The following is a 14,899-nucleotide window of genomic DNA, read 5'->3' on the forward strand; positions in this document are numbered from 1 at the left end:
ACGGGGGCTCCGATCACCATAGGATCTGAGTGCCTCACTACCTTTAATGTATCTATCCTCATGACACCCTTGTGATGTACTCTTATCCCCATTTTACAGATGTGGAACTGAGGCTTAGTGACTTACCCAAGATCACACAAGGAGCCTGTGACAGAGCAGGGGCTTGAAGCAAGGTCTCTCAAGTCCTAGACTAGTGCCCTAAATGCTGGCACATCCTTCCCTCAGTTTTCTATTTCCAGATTGGAATCCAAATCAGATCTTTTAAGTCCAAAGCAGACTGCGAAGAGTTACAGAGCGATCTCACAAAACTGGGTGACTGGGCAACAAAATGGGAGATGAAATTCAATGGTGATAAATGCAAAGTAATGCACATTGGAAAACATAATCCCAACTATACATATAAAATGATGGGGTCTAAATTAGCTGTTACCACTCAAGAAAGAGATCTTGGAGTCATTTTGGATAGTTCTCTGAAAACATCCACTCAATGTGCAGTGGCAGTCAAAAAAACTAACAGAATGTTGAGAATCATTAAGAAAGGGATAGATAATAAGACAGAAAAGATCATATTGCCTCTATATAAATCCATGGTACGCCCACATCTTGAATACTGTGTGCAGATGTGGTTGCCCCATCTCATAAAAGACCTATTGGAATTGGAAAAGGTTCAGAAAAGGGCAACAAAAATGATTAGGGATATGGAAAGGCTTCCATGTGAGGAGAGATTAATAAGACTGGGACTTTTCAGCTTGAAAAAGAGACGAATAAGGGGGGATATGATAGACTTCTATAAAATCATGACTGGTGTGGAGAAAGTAAACAAGGAAGTGTTATTTACTCCTTCTCATAACACAAGAACTAGAGGTCACCAAATAAAAGTAATAGGCACCAGTTTTAAAACAAACAAAAGGAAGTATTTCTTCACAGGACACACAGTCAGCCTGTGGAATGCTTTGCCAGAGGATGTTGTGAAGGCCAAGACTATAACAGGGTTCAAAAAAGAACTAGATAAATTCATGGAGAACAGGTCCATCAATGGCTGTTAGCCAAGATGGGCATGGATGGTATCTGTAACCTCTGTTTGTTTGCCAGAGGCTGGGAGTGGGCCGCAGGGGATGGATCGCTTGGTGATTGCCTGTCCTGTTCGTTCCCTTTGGGGCATCTGGCATTGGCTGCTGTCGGAAGACAGGATCCTGGGCTAGATGGACCTTTAGTCTGACCCAGTATGGCTGTTCTTATGTTCTTTCATTGATAAAAAACATAACTAGCTAGAACATAGGAATAGATACAGGATAGTATCAGAACTGCTTAGATGTGTGCCATAGACTCTTAAAGGGAATTCTCCAACAGATTGGTTGGTAGGGAATTTGGGCTTTCAGAACAAAGGATCCAGGCTCTTTTTTCACTCTGAGGTTTTTCCCGTAGTCACATGGTCTATAATGTTGACAGTGAAGTCCTGGATGGCTGCAGTTTTATTGAAGTACCTTTAATTTCTATGGCACTTGTCAACTGATGATCCCAGAGCACTTTAAAACCATTACGATGGTAGTAGCTGATTACTGTTTATTTTGTTTGCAAACCCAGGCCCACAGATACATGAAATGTGTAGACAAGTGTGACGGTTTCACCAAAAAAGAGCATAGAGCAAAAGGATCAATAACTGGAACCCACCAGTGTAAGCATATCATAAAATTAGCCATCACCCAGCGAACACCCTGGGGTGAAATCTTGACACCACCCCGCCCCTGCCCCTTGAAATGAATGGGAGTTTTGCCAGTGACTTCAGGAGCAAGGTTTTTGCCCTTGGAATACAGGACTTGAGTACTGGTAGATGGTATGACTTTGTGAAAACCACTCTTTAGAATAATAATAATTCCAATATTATTAAATACTTTTCATTTAAATATCTCCTTTCAATCCGAGGGATTTGAACCATTTGATAGAGATCAGCAAAAATCGATTTGGAAACCCAGGCACAGGAAAAGGTTACGTGACTTGCCCATGGGCACACAGTAAATCACTGATTGAGTTGGGAATAGAACGTCCTGACTCTCTGTTCCTGGCCCAACCCCTAGGCAAGCCGACTGTGGTCACAGCCGATGCTATTGCAGAACTCCAGAAAAGAAACAGAAACAATACAAGAGGTTTTGGGGAATTTTCAGTCCCTTCCATTTCTCTGTAATAAAACTGAGCAAAACAAGACACTGAGCCCATGATAAACGGGTTCCCTGATGTTATTTTTACAGACACAGTAAAAGTAATTTCCTGATAAAGTCTGTAGAGAAATCAGCAGAACGAAATGGTACGACTGAGAGCAAAGGCCTGAGGTCTCTGCAGCAGGAGGGGTGCTCAGCCCCTGGAGGCTCTCCATCTCAATGTGATGGGGTATACAAACCCAACCTGGACCCAGAGGCGTTAAAAGGCAATACTGAGCCCAGTTAGCTCCCACCCTCTTGGCCTGCTGAGCCTGCTCCAGGAGCCCAGGTAAAGGTGCTGGACAGGCTGCAGGGAAGGGGAATCCTTCTCTGGGAAGCCAGTCAGAAGGTTGAGCCTGAGACGGGGACCACGAAGGCCCACAGGAAGAGACTTCTCACTTCTCCAGCCACCACCCCCTTGAGAACCTGCAGCTCCAGCTATACCCTGCTCCTTTGGGCTTTTTTTTTTTTTTTTTAAAGTAACTGACTGTTTGGACTATAGGGACCTTGCCCCAAACTGAAGGGATCTATAGGTAGGAAGTGGCCCAGAACAGCAGACTTAGACTCTCTGCAGGGAGGACCTTGCCAGTGTTACTTCCCACAGGGCCCTGGGCTGGGACAGGGTGGAGAAAGAGTGCCTGGGTCTCCCTACCACAACCCCTTAAGGGCTGTCACCCAGATGCAGGTGGAGACCAGAAGATTCCTAGCTTAGGGTCAGGAACCAGGCACCTCTACCGCCCTGATGACAGCCGGAGGTCTGGTGCGATAACTGCTTGGGTTCCCGGCCCTCCAATACTCTATCTGGCTCAGTCTTGCCCTTTTCATTTGGATTTTTAAAACAGGTGCTTTTTATGTTTGTCACTTTACTGCACCCATCTTACTTCTGAATGCAAACAGAGCCTGATTTCTTAGCTCAGTCTAGTGACGCCTATGGTAAAGGAGATCTGCGTTAAATTCCTAGCTCTGTCACTGACATGTGACCTTGAGCAATGTAGATTTATATCCCAGCTTGCCGCACAGGAAGTGTTTGTGTAGACATGACCATAGAGTCATAGATTTTAAGGCTAGAAGAGACCACTATCGTCATCCACCCTGACCTCCTGCATAACACAGGTAATGGAACCTCACCCAGTAATCTCTGCCTCTAGCCCATCACTTTTGTTTGGGCTGTAGCATCTCTTTTAGGAAGATATCCAGTCTTGAGTGCTGGAGATTCCTCATGCTCTTAGATAAGTTGGTCCAATGGTTCATTACCCTCCACTGTTGGGGGGAAAAATGTTTGCTCCTTACTTTCTCGTCTGAATTTGTCTAGCTTCAGCTTTCGGCCATTGGATCCTGTCATGCCTTTTCCTGCTAGACTGAAGAGCCACCTATTATCAGAAATCTCTTCAACTGAGTTATTCCTGATTTACACCTGTGTAGTTACACCCGGTTAAAGCAGTGCAGGTGAGGCAGAATCACAGAAGATTAGAGTTGGAAGAGTCATCTAGTCCAATCCCCGCTGCTCAAAGCAGGACCAACCCTAACTAAATCATCCCAGCCAGGGCTTTGTCAAGCCAGGCCTTAAAAACCTCTAAGGATGGAGATTCCACCACCTCCCTAGGTAACCCATTCCAGTGCTTCACCACCCTCCTCGTGAAATAGTTTTTCCTAATATTCAACTTAGACCTGCCCCCACTGCAGCTTGAGACCATTACTCCTTGTTCTGTCATCTGCCACCACTGAGAACAGCCGCTTTGGAACCCCCCTTCAGGTAGTTGAAGGCTGCTATCAAATCCCGCCCTTCCCCCCCAGCCCCACTTCTCTTCTGCAGACTAAATAAGCCCAGTTCCCTCAGCCTCTCCTCATAAGTCATGTGCCCCAGCCCCGTAATCATTTTTGTTGCCCTCTGCTGGGCTCTCTCCAATTTGTCCACATCCCTTCTGTAGTGGGGGGCCCCAAAAATGGACACAATACTCCAGATGTCGCCTCACCAGTGCCAAATAGAGGGGAGTAATCACTTCCCTCAGTCTGCTGGCAACACTCCTACTAATGCAGCCCAATATACCGTTAGCCTTCTTGGCAACAAGGGCACACTGCTAACTCATATCCAGCGTCTTATCCACTGTAATCCCCAGGTCCTTTTCTGCAGAACTGCTGCTTAGCCAGGCGGTCCCCAGCCTGTAGCGGTGCATGGGATTCTTCCGTCCTAAGTGCAGGACTCTGCACTTGTCTTTGTTGAACCTCGTCAGATTTCTTTTGTCCCAATCCTCCAATTTGTCTAGGTCACCCTGGACCCTATCCACCCTATCCCTACCCTCCAGCATATCTACCTCTCCCCCCAGCTTAGTGTCATCCACAGACTTGCTGAGGGTGCAATCCATCCCATCATCCAGATCATTAATGAGGATGTTGAACAAAACTGGCCCCAGGACTCATTGTTTTTATAACCCAGTATTCAAAAGAAGTTCTAGTGTATTTAACAGTAAATAGGGCTGTGATTTCTTCTCTGAACCCCTTTCCCATGCTGGATATGTTTAGAAAATGCAGTTCTGCTGTCATCTGTTTTTTTTTTTTTTTCTCAGATGTGTGTCTGGCTACATCGGCAGCAAATATAACCTCTTCCTTTTCCTTTTAATAATGAGACATTCCTGTTACATGATATAACTTTTGGATCTTGAAAATGGGAGACCTGTAGCAATAAAGGCCATAAATTAACCCTGCCGTTTTCTTCATAAAACTGTCCGGGGAGGTTTCTTCAATCAGTTCGTCACGGGCCACTTTAATTACATCATGGCCACGCTGATGAATGCTTTGGAAGGAAAGGGTCTCTCGGAGTTTGCCTGATTATTGCTTATTGCAGAGCCTCAGTATTAGACTGTAAATATTTGCTCTGGGTTGAAATCGTTCTTCCAAGATTGCCTGGAAACATTATTTTAAAGTAAAATAAAAGCAATCAGATGTGGCTGATTTTCTATAAGTGAAAGAAGATTTGTTTGTAATTTGTATTATTTGTATTTCAGCAGCACTTTGAGACCTTAATCCCGTTGTTCTAGGTGCTGTACAGATATGTAGCAAAACCTGTGAATAATTATGGATCTTTAGGTGTGGGATGGAGTATATAGGGGTTAATACAGAGGCTCGAGAGTCAGAAGATCTAGATTCTGTTCTTAGATCTGCAGCTGATTTCCTGTGTGATCTCAGGATAGATATGAAAACGGTCTTTGCCTCAGTTTCCCCATCCGTAACATGGGGGTAGCATTATATATCTCACGGGATGTTGTGAGGATCAGTTAATTGTTTGTACAGTGTTTTGAGGTCTTCACATGAAAGGTGTTATAGAAAAGCAAAAAATTATAAGTAGCTGTAATGGGAAACTGGGAGATGGCATCTGAGTTCCATCATCTGGCTCTTCACAGCCACAGCAGGGTTCCTGCTTTCAAAGCTCAGCTTCTGACTAATTAAATAAAAGGGGAATTTCCCCTAGCTGTTCACATTATAGGGCCTATGATACGCAGTGGAGTAGTTCTGACTCCATCCAGCAAAAGGCAGTGCTGACACATAGATACTAACATCTTTGCAACAGCGCACCCAGTAGGGGGGCAGATCCTAAGGTGGCGTAAATCTCTATCCCTCTGTTGGCTTCAGTGGCAGTACTGTAACTTACGGCAGCTGAGGATCTGGCTCAGGGCCCTTAGATCATAAATTCTTTGGGTCACAGACTTTATTATTTGTTTGGCATGTTTACCCCCTGAACCGCACAACATACACTCATGATGACTGATGGGGGAGAAGTGAAAGTTTAATGTGAACATTATAAAATGAGTTGTGAAATAGTGTTGGCTCTCTTGCAGTGCCGTGTACAATGGTTTCTGTTCACTCACCCAACTGGACCACAAAGGCCGAGTTCTTTAATCTCTGGAGGTGTAACTGCTAAAACCAGCAAACCAAATAATTTCCTGGAAATGCAGTAAAACCCATGGAATCCAAATAAGCATAATTGCTACAACAGGGGTTTTTTATCTTGTGTGGAGGTTTTACTGCCTGCCAATTTCCCACTTTCGGCTGTTACCATTGTGTAGTTTATTGCCTGCATTAACCATGTTCTAACTTTATGTTGCTTTTCCCTCCCTCCCCCAACAGATGAAGGTTCTAGCATCGAGGAGACCGACTTCAACTGGGATGAATACTTGGAAGAAACGGGAGCAAGCGCTGCCCCTCACACCTCGTTCAGACACGTACGTACTTCACTTGGGCCTTGAGAAAGTTCTGTGCCCTTCCCCTTTTCATTCTGATTGGAGAGGGTCATCCTGGGAAATTTAAAGGCATGGCTGATGGCTCTTGAGGAAACATCACCAAACTTTTCTCTCTGCTTCTCAGATTTCTTCCTCCCAATCCGAAATGCTGGAATCCTTTCCCTCTCCTCCTAAAATCCTCTTCCTTCTCCTGTTGAACACCTGTTCTCATGCCTTTCTTTGGCTCCACTGGCTTCTCACTCTACTTCGGATTCAAGCTTCTCATCCTTACGCCTTCTCAAGGCCCTGTACTGCGTTCCTCTTGCCTACATTCAGCACTCATTCCCTCCCACTCTCTATCCTGCATCCTTTGCTTCTCCTGCCTCCTCGAGCCCTTTAATTTCTTCCAGGCCACCCCACCACACAAAAATTGCATGCATGTTGTTCCTTCAAAGCCCTCCTTAAAACAGGCTCTTCCGAGAAGCCTGTCAATGTTAAATAGCCTGGTTACCATGGAATGCCTCCTCTCAGCTCCGGAAAATGGTGTCTCTTGCAGTGACAAGCTATCAGCCTACATCTCAGAGAAACTCTCTGGTAGCAGAAATGGCCTCTGTGGGCACCTGAAGCCATACAACCGTCATAGGCCTGAGAATATGATACCTTCCCTCATGTGAAGTTGGTTCATTCGCACAATGGAATTCTGGAAGCACCATGGTAAAACAACCACCGTCTGCAGCTCTGGCCCCAGGCCCTTCTTGGTTTGTGGAAGAGCATTGAGAGCACCTGGAATCCCTACGGACTGGGATTGTTGGCACTTTCTTTGAGAAGGGAAATCTATTGCTGTCCCAGAGCACATCACAATGCAGCCAGTACTTAAGAAACCATTGCTTGACACGACCGACCTCTCCAGCTGCTATCCATTCTCTAACCTCCAGTTCCTAAGCAAACTAACTGGGAAGCTCAACTCCTAGATACTGCCAATATCCTGGACTCCTCCCAAGCAGGCTTCAGGTTAGGACATGGCCCTGAGGGATGATTTCTTCTTGGCTATGGACAGGGTCATATGCTCATGCTTTTATTGCTAGACCTTTCCATAGCATTTGATATAGTCAGCTCTAAAATGGTGCCATCCCACCTCAGAGTCATGGTGGGATTAGTGGGTTTGCTCAGAGATGAGTTCAACTGCCCCTCTCAGGCCACTCCCAGAGCCGTGATGGGCACCTTCTCCTCTATCTCCCCAGCACTCACCTGTGGAGCCCCACAACATTCCTGTCTCTCCCCATCCCATTCGATACAGATGTAACCAGCACCACTACATCTTCTCCTCAGATGCAAACAGCACCATCTCCCAGCTGCCTGTACAGAGGCCTGGCTGAGACTGGCTGCGGGATGACTCTGGAAATGATGACTCGATGTTGGAGGGGAGAGGCATGCTTTTTGGAGAATCCTCAGCATGAGTGTCCACCTGGTCTTTTCCTCTGGATACTCAAAGAGCTACGGTTGTAAAACGCTCCCAATTCCACCTACGTGAGGCAAGGAGATTGCAGTCCCTCCTATCAAATTCTGACATAGCCACAGTGATTCACACGCCACTTCCCGCCTGGCTGGATTATTGTAATTCTCTGTCCTTGATGTGAAACTGCTGACCTTCAGTCGACAGTTGGTTCAGAGCACAACAGCTGTTCGGTGAGAGCACCTCGCTCCTTCCAACCCTCTGCTCTGTGCACTGACTCCTTGCTGAATACTGACTCCAGCTCAAGTTTTCATACTCCATCCTCCAAGCTCTCTATGGTAGTGGTTCTCAACCAGGGGTCTGGGCCCCCCTGGGGAGTTGCAAGCAGGTTTCAGGGGGTCTGTCAAAATAAACCAGAGAGCAGGGCAAGTGTTAGACTCGCTGGGGCCCAGGGCAGAAAGCTGAAGCCCAAGCAACTTAGCTTCGAGGGCCACCAGTGGTGTTGGGCCCTGGCCGATTGCCCTGCTTGCTACTCCCTAACGCCAGCCCTGGCTTTTAATCAAATGGATATGCCCGGATGCGGTTGCTGTGGCACAGGAGGACCATGGAATTTCTATAGTGTGTTGAGGGGCCTCAGAAAGAAAAAGGTTGAGAACCCCACCGCTGTGGCATTGGCTTGGGTTACCTAGGGGCCCCACCTCATCCTTTGTGATTGTGACCTTCCCCAATGGCTACGTTCCACTGGGACAATGGAACTGTCAGCCTTAGGGGTGAGACCCTGGAGCCTCTAGAGAGAGAGAGAGAGAGAGACAAAATCCATGTCTACAACCCACCTTTTGTATAGCTATACCACACACAAAAAAATCCCCACTCCCCAAAATGTCACAGGCTGGTCATTGCGGAGAGAGATCATTACAGCTTAATGTGTGTAGTTGATCATTTTACGAGGTGCTCAGGTTCTGTGGAGATGGTCACTATATAAGAGACCAGCTGGAAGGGCCACAGACCAGCCCCGAGCCACGTACGCAGTTCCTGTTGACGGAAGGTGAATGCACAGATACCGGACAAATGGACCTGTGGTATGAAAATAATTAAATGATGCAACTTGTCAGTGCTTAGACAGCAGTAATCATGTGTGAGGCAGGTAAAGGAGGAGTCTTCCCAACTCCAGAGGAGCTGCATTCCTCTAGACTAGCAAAACACTGTTACAGTTGACCCCCAGGCAATCTTTTGTTATGTGCATTACTGTAGCAGCTAGAAGCGCTAGTCATGGGCCAGGACCCCATTGTGCTAGGCACTGTACAAACACAGACCAGAAAAGCGTCCCTGCCCCCAAGGGGCTTACAGTCGAAGTATAAGACGAGACACAAGAAATGGATTTAGGCAGTCTTGTATTCCTCTTCTGTATCCATACTAGGTACTTAAATGTCACCCAGCAGTTTTTAACACGTGTTTCCTCACAACTTCCCCGTGAGGTAGGGATGTGTTGTTATCCCCATTTCAGAGATGGGAACTAAGTCACAAAGAGACTACCTTGCCCAAGGTCATAGAGGAAGTCTGAAGTGGCACAGGGAATTGAACTCGGGTCTTCTCAAGTCTAGGCTGGTACCCTAACCAGGGGACTAACTTTCTTCCAAGCTTGGGAGGGAAAACTGGAGACATCAGAAGAACTCTTAAGTGATACAGAAAGTTAGTGCATAAGGCATATGCTCAGATTTAACTCCATTGGTTAGGAATGTCCTACAGCAGTGGGTCTCAACCTTTGCCACCTGTACCCCTGTAACTCTAACTGTACCCCTTTCAGGAGTCTGATTTGTCTTCCGTGCTCTCAAGTTACATGTCACTTAAAATCTCCTTGCTTACAAAATCAGACATAAAAATATAAAAGTGTGACAGCACACTATTACTGAAAAATGGCTTATTTTCTCATTTTTGCATTATCATTATAAAATAAATAAATTGGAATATAAATATTATACTAACATTTCAGTGTACAGTATATACAGCAGTATAAATAAGTCATTGTCTGTATGAAGTTTTAGTTTGTACTGACTTCGCTAGTGCTTTTTATGTAGCCTGCTGTAAAACTAGGCAAATATCTAGAGGAGTTGATGTACCCCCTGGAAGACCTCTGAGTACCCCCAGGGGTACACGTAACCCTGATTGAGAACCATTGTCCTACAGAATATGTATTGTATTCTCTAGCGTTCAACAGGCAAGTTGCTTGGGACCCAGTCCTGCTTCTGTTGCCATCAATGGGAGTTTTGCTGTGAACTTCTTCTCTTCAGCCGTCTGTAATGGTGGCTGGTGATGCTGCCTTTGCCTTCTTCACCAGGGTGTTAAGAGCCTTAATCAGCGAGAGCATGGACCCGCATCCAGTGCGGTCAGTGGACGCATTATCACTGACGTCCGTGGGGGCAGGATTAAGCCCAGGGTGCTTATAAAGGGCTCTGAGATGGTCCTGGTCCTCAGAGGTGCTCTACACCTGAGAGACGGAATTACAGGTATGGAGCACCTCTGAGGACCAGGCCTCAATTATAAAGCACCTCACACACAACCAGAATCGGGCCTGTTATTTTCTGGTGGAGCTGCATAGCAACAAGTTCTTTGGATCATACGTTGGCTTTCTCTTCAGCTCAAGTGAGTCTTTAGTAGTGGCACATAGGGCTTGTGCTGGCCCTCTGCATGGGGCAGAGCTTCACCCATTCCCAGAGGCCATGCTTAAAATTATTACTGGCACGACAGTCTCACCAAGAGGCCCAACTGAGATCAGGGTGCCACTGTGTCCAGGCACATCATAATAGATAGTTTCTACCCCAAAGAGCTTATGGTCTGAATAGATGAGGGTCAGAGATAAAGTGACTTGCCCAAGCTCACTCAACCAGTCAGTGGCGGAGCTAGGGATGGAACTGTGGTTCCCCGAATGGTTATTTAGTGCCCTGTCTGCGAGACCATGCCACTATGCACCTAAGAATGTTGCCTGCTAGCGTTGCTCAGATAGAGATCATGCCTTATTTTCCTTCTCTTATATGGAAAAATAATACCTATTTCTAATTTTGCAAGGTTGAAATCAGCCTTCAGAGCAGTTTCCAACCAGGGATGAAGTTAGAAGTGGCCAACAAGAACAATCCGGACACCTACTGGGTGGCTACGATCATTACAACGTGTGGGCAGCTCTTGTTGCTACGTTACTGTGGCTATGGAGATGATCGCAGGGCAGATTTCTGGTGCGATGTGATGACAGCTGACCTTCATCCAGTGGGCTGGTGTACGCAGAACAACAAAGTACTGATGCCTCCAGATGGTGAGTTCTGTGCTTTCTGGTGGGGTCATGATCTAGTATAAGATCTGGTTCGACTCCAAGCCTACAATCAACTTGCATCAGGTCCTCTGCTGGTGTAAACCTATGTAGCTCCATTGAGGTCACTTTACACCAACTGGGAAATTGGCCCTTAGACTTCACTGATGGATTCTGCTTGCCAAGAGCTTGTGGGATCAAATCCTAGGAAGGGAATTGTTCAACAAACCGTAATAATAATAATGTAAACGTTTTGTAGATGAAAGTGTTGGGAAGGGAATTTGTCCCTATATTGCAAAACCAAAGTTTTCCATCAGGGAAAAATGGCCTTATACTTCTAGCAAAAAAAGACCAAATTCTGATTTCACTTACTCCAGTCCAGCCTCACGAGGCTGAGTGAAACTGAGGTCAGAATTTGGCCCTCTGCTACAATCCTACAAAAAACCTTTCAGGCCCATTGTCCCTATGCTGGAATCCTGACTGGCTTTGCTTTGGAAAGGTCAGAAACCATTCAGGGCCAAATCCTGCAGTCTTTACTCAGCCTTTAAAGACAATGGGCGCATTGCCTGAGTAAGGACAGCAGAATCTGGGCCTTGTTCACTAAGAGGCAACTATGGCTCCTCAGTTGTGGAGATGCGCAAGATTCTGATGGGTGACGGCTGTGGTTTCGCTGAGCAGGCGAGAAAGTCAGCTCAGGGGAGCTCCATATTCCCTGCCTGCGGAGGAACAGCGTATCATGGTGGTCCTGGGCAACAGTGCGGTAGGGAAAGAAGCAAGTAGGGCCAATGGCTCCATGACATGGGTTGGCCATGCTCTTGCATAGAGGGCGTATAGTGGGCTGCTGTAGCCCAGAGGCTGTAGTTGCTTCCATGGAATAGCTACCAATCTACTCCAGCTGGGCAGAGGATGCTCTTCTCCCCACCCTTCCATTTATGTTCGCTGCACTGGTCCAGTTCATTCAATCTTTGTGGGATGAAGATTTAGCCCCACACTCGAGTTCTTTGGGAATCAAATGAAGGAACGTTTAAAATGATGCTTCTGAGGTCTGAGGGTTTTTTTTTTTTTTTGGGGGGGGGGGGGGAGGGTTACTGCCTATTTCTAATGACTATTCCGAAGGTTGACATTTCATTTGCATGTTGTACATGATTATGGCAGAGATACTGCATCAGACTGACCAGTGGTGTCTCTTCAATGGGAGCTATGCTCACTTGAGCTAAGGACGAATTTGGCCCATTTCCTAGCGTATGCAGAAAACCGATCTGGTTTGTAGACGTCTTTGGACCCGATTTGGCCTGATTGTGTCCCTTGACTAAAAAAGGATGGATTTATAAAAAACATGAAAGTAGCGCTTGATACCCGAACACAAATGTGATTGAAAGGTTTGTTAGCCAAGCCGTAATAAATCAGGCTGATTTCAGAGGGGTTAGATTTTTATTGGTCTCCTAATTTTTTATGTGGCTTCTTTTTTTTTTAAAACTCCTTTTATTATGTGGCTTATAATCAATGCGGGAAGAAAATATATAGTGCCGTAAACTAAATCATGAAATGCCAGGGTCAAGGGGTAAGAGGATTTATCGACTGCTATAATAGAAAATAATGATTGTTATATAACTAGAGCATTTGCTCTTCAGGGAAGGGTTGGAATCTTTTCCTGGTGCTGGCTACTTCCATGTGCACGGTTTAGCTTGGGTGGCCAAATCCTGTGCTGATGTACAGTTCAGTGTTCAGCATTTGTACTCATGTGCCCCCTTTGTACCCTGTGCCCCCTTTGTACCCTGTGCAGTGCAGTGCCAGGCAACCATTGGGGTTGCATAGGGCAAGGGTCCCCAACACAGTGCCCGGGGGCGCAATGGTACCCGCCGGGGCAGTTGTGTGCGCCTGCAGGACACCGCCCCGCCGACATGCTGCCGCCTAGCGTGGCCGCCGGAGAACCGCCCGCCGAAATGCTGCCGAGAAGCGTTACTGTTTCTCGGCGACATTTTGGCGGCGGGGTGTCTGGCGCCCGCCACAGTCTTCTGGGAATAGGAATGTGTTATTCCCACAGAAAGGTTGGGGACCACTGGAGTAGGGTATAGGTCAGGGTAGGTGCTGAATTCAGGCTGCTCGCTCGAAAAAGTGTGGTGGAAACTGTTTTTTTTTCTTTTTTCATTGAATGAACAAACTTTAATGCACAGATGATGGGTAACAACTTTCCAAAGTTCCTAAGTCTCATTTCCTTGGAACTTAGGAGCTGAAATACTTGAGAGGATCTGGGCATCAGTAACTTAGGGTTAGGCCCACAAAGGGACTTAGGCATTTTGCAGTGCTAAGTGGTGCAACACCTAACTCTTAGGTGCCCTGCTGCCCAGTGGAATTTACAGCTCTGAGCTGGGCTCCCAGGCTCCCTATACAATGCGTAGGGGAGAGTTAGGTGCCTAAGAACAGGATTCTGACAAGCCAGCATGCTGAGCAGGGAGCTGCCTAAGCTAGCCAGTAGATAATGCTAAGGAGAGGGGTGGGCTTAGGGCCCATATCCTCAAAGGTACTTAGGTGCCCAGTTAGGCCCAAGGAAGGCACCTGCTTCTGTTTAGGATTCATAGCTGTGAACCTTCTCCTGGAGTTATGTGGCTCAGACAGGTCATCCCTTTCGCATGAAAATCGAGACAGCCAATTGCCCGTCTATGGGAGATCTGGGTTCAAATCCCTGCTCTGCCTGCTTAGAGGCAGGGATTTGAATGCAGGTCTCACAGTTGAGTGCTTTAATCACTGGGCTGTAAAGTTATACACACACACTCTCTCTGGCCACATGACTATTAATTATACAAAGTGGAACAGCTTCAACAGAAGAGATGGAGAGACTGTCCCAGAATACCCAGTAAACTGGTGGTCAGGGCACTCTGCTGGGAGGTGCGAGACCTGGGGCCACGTCCCTGCTTCAAATCAGGCAGCGTGGGGCCGCAATCCTGGATCTCCCACGTGATTCTCCCCACCGCTGGGCTGTTGGATATAATCACACTCATGCCATCTCTGTGCCTCCCCAGTTGTCTTGTGCAGGTTAGGCATGCTCAGGGCACGCTATCAGATCAGGCCCTGCAGGTGAGACGGGTGGAGAAGGCCCAGTTTGTGAATCCTGCCAGGGCTGAGGAGTGAGCTACACGGCTGAGCAGCTCAACAGCAGCAGGGCTTGTGCAGTTTTGCACATGTCCACTGGCAGAAATGTAGGAACCGTAGGGACTTTATTGGTGGAAATTTAGGCATCTAGGGAATTTAGGTGCCTGCAAGGTAAGGCAGAAGCTGAAGATCTATGGGGCACATAACTGTTAGACTTAGGCACCTAGCAGACTTAATGGACTTTAGGCTCCTAGGTGACCAAGTCACTTGGGGCTCAGGTTCCAAAATCACCTAGGTGCTTTTGAAATATTACCCGTTGCCTATTGGATTAAGTCCTGGGGTCATTACTCATTTTTTTTACTCCAGCCCTGATCCTGGAAAGACCATAAAAAGCCAGGTTTTCAGAAGTGCTCTGTTCCCACTTAGGCACCTTACTGAAGTGGCCAGGATTTAAAAAATATGCAGCCCCTGACACCTCCCATCGAGAACACCGGGAGCTGCTGGGTGCGGAGCACTCTTGAACATCTGGCCAGTAGTGTGTGCGTAACTTCACGCATGTACCCCTGGGCTTAAAGTCCTGCTTCTGCTTCAATGCTTTGCTGGCTCGGTGAGTGCATCCGTCCTTACTTTGTCAAACTCCTATTGAAAT

At 46.8% G+C, this 14,899-nt stretch overlaps 1 protein-coding gene across 2 annotated transcripts in view; it reads left to right on the forward strand.

Moving 5' to 3' along the window:
* The window catches only part of SFMBT2 (Scm like with four mbt domains 2), a 188,166-nt gene that overhangs the window by 35,852 nt on the left and 137,415 nt on the right, over positions 1 to 14,899 (forward strand). For both annotated transcript variants that reach the window (XM_074942680.1, XM_074942681.1), the window contains exons 3-4: positions 6,318 to 6,412; positions 10,926 to 11,166. In XM_074942680.1, coding sequence (XP_074798781.1) covers positions 6,318 to 6,412; positions 10,926 to 11,166 — 336 coding nt within the window. The remainder of the gene's footprint in view (positions 1 to 6,317; positions 6,413 to 10,925; positions 11,167 to 14,899) is intronic.

The sequence above is a fragment of the Natator depressus genome, chromosome 1 (genome assembly GCF_965152275.1).
Source record: "Natator depressus isolate rNatDep1 chromosome 1, rNatDep2.hap1, whole genome shotgun sequence".
Lineage (NCBI taxonomy): Eukaryota > Metazoa > Chordata > Testudines > Cheloniidae > Natator > Natator depressus.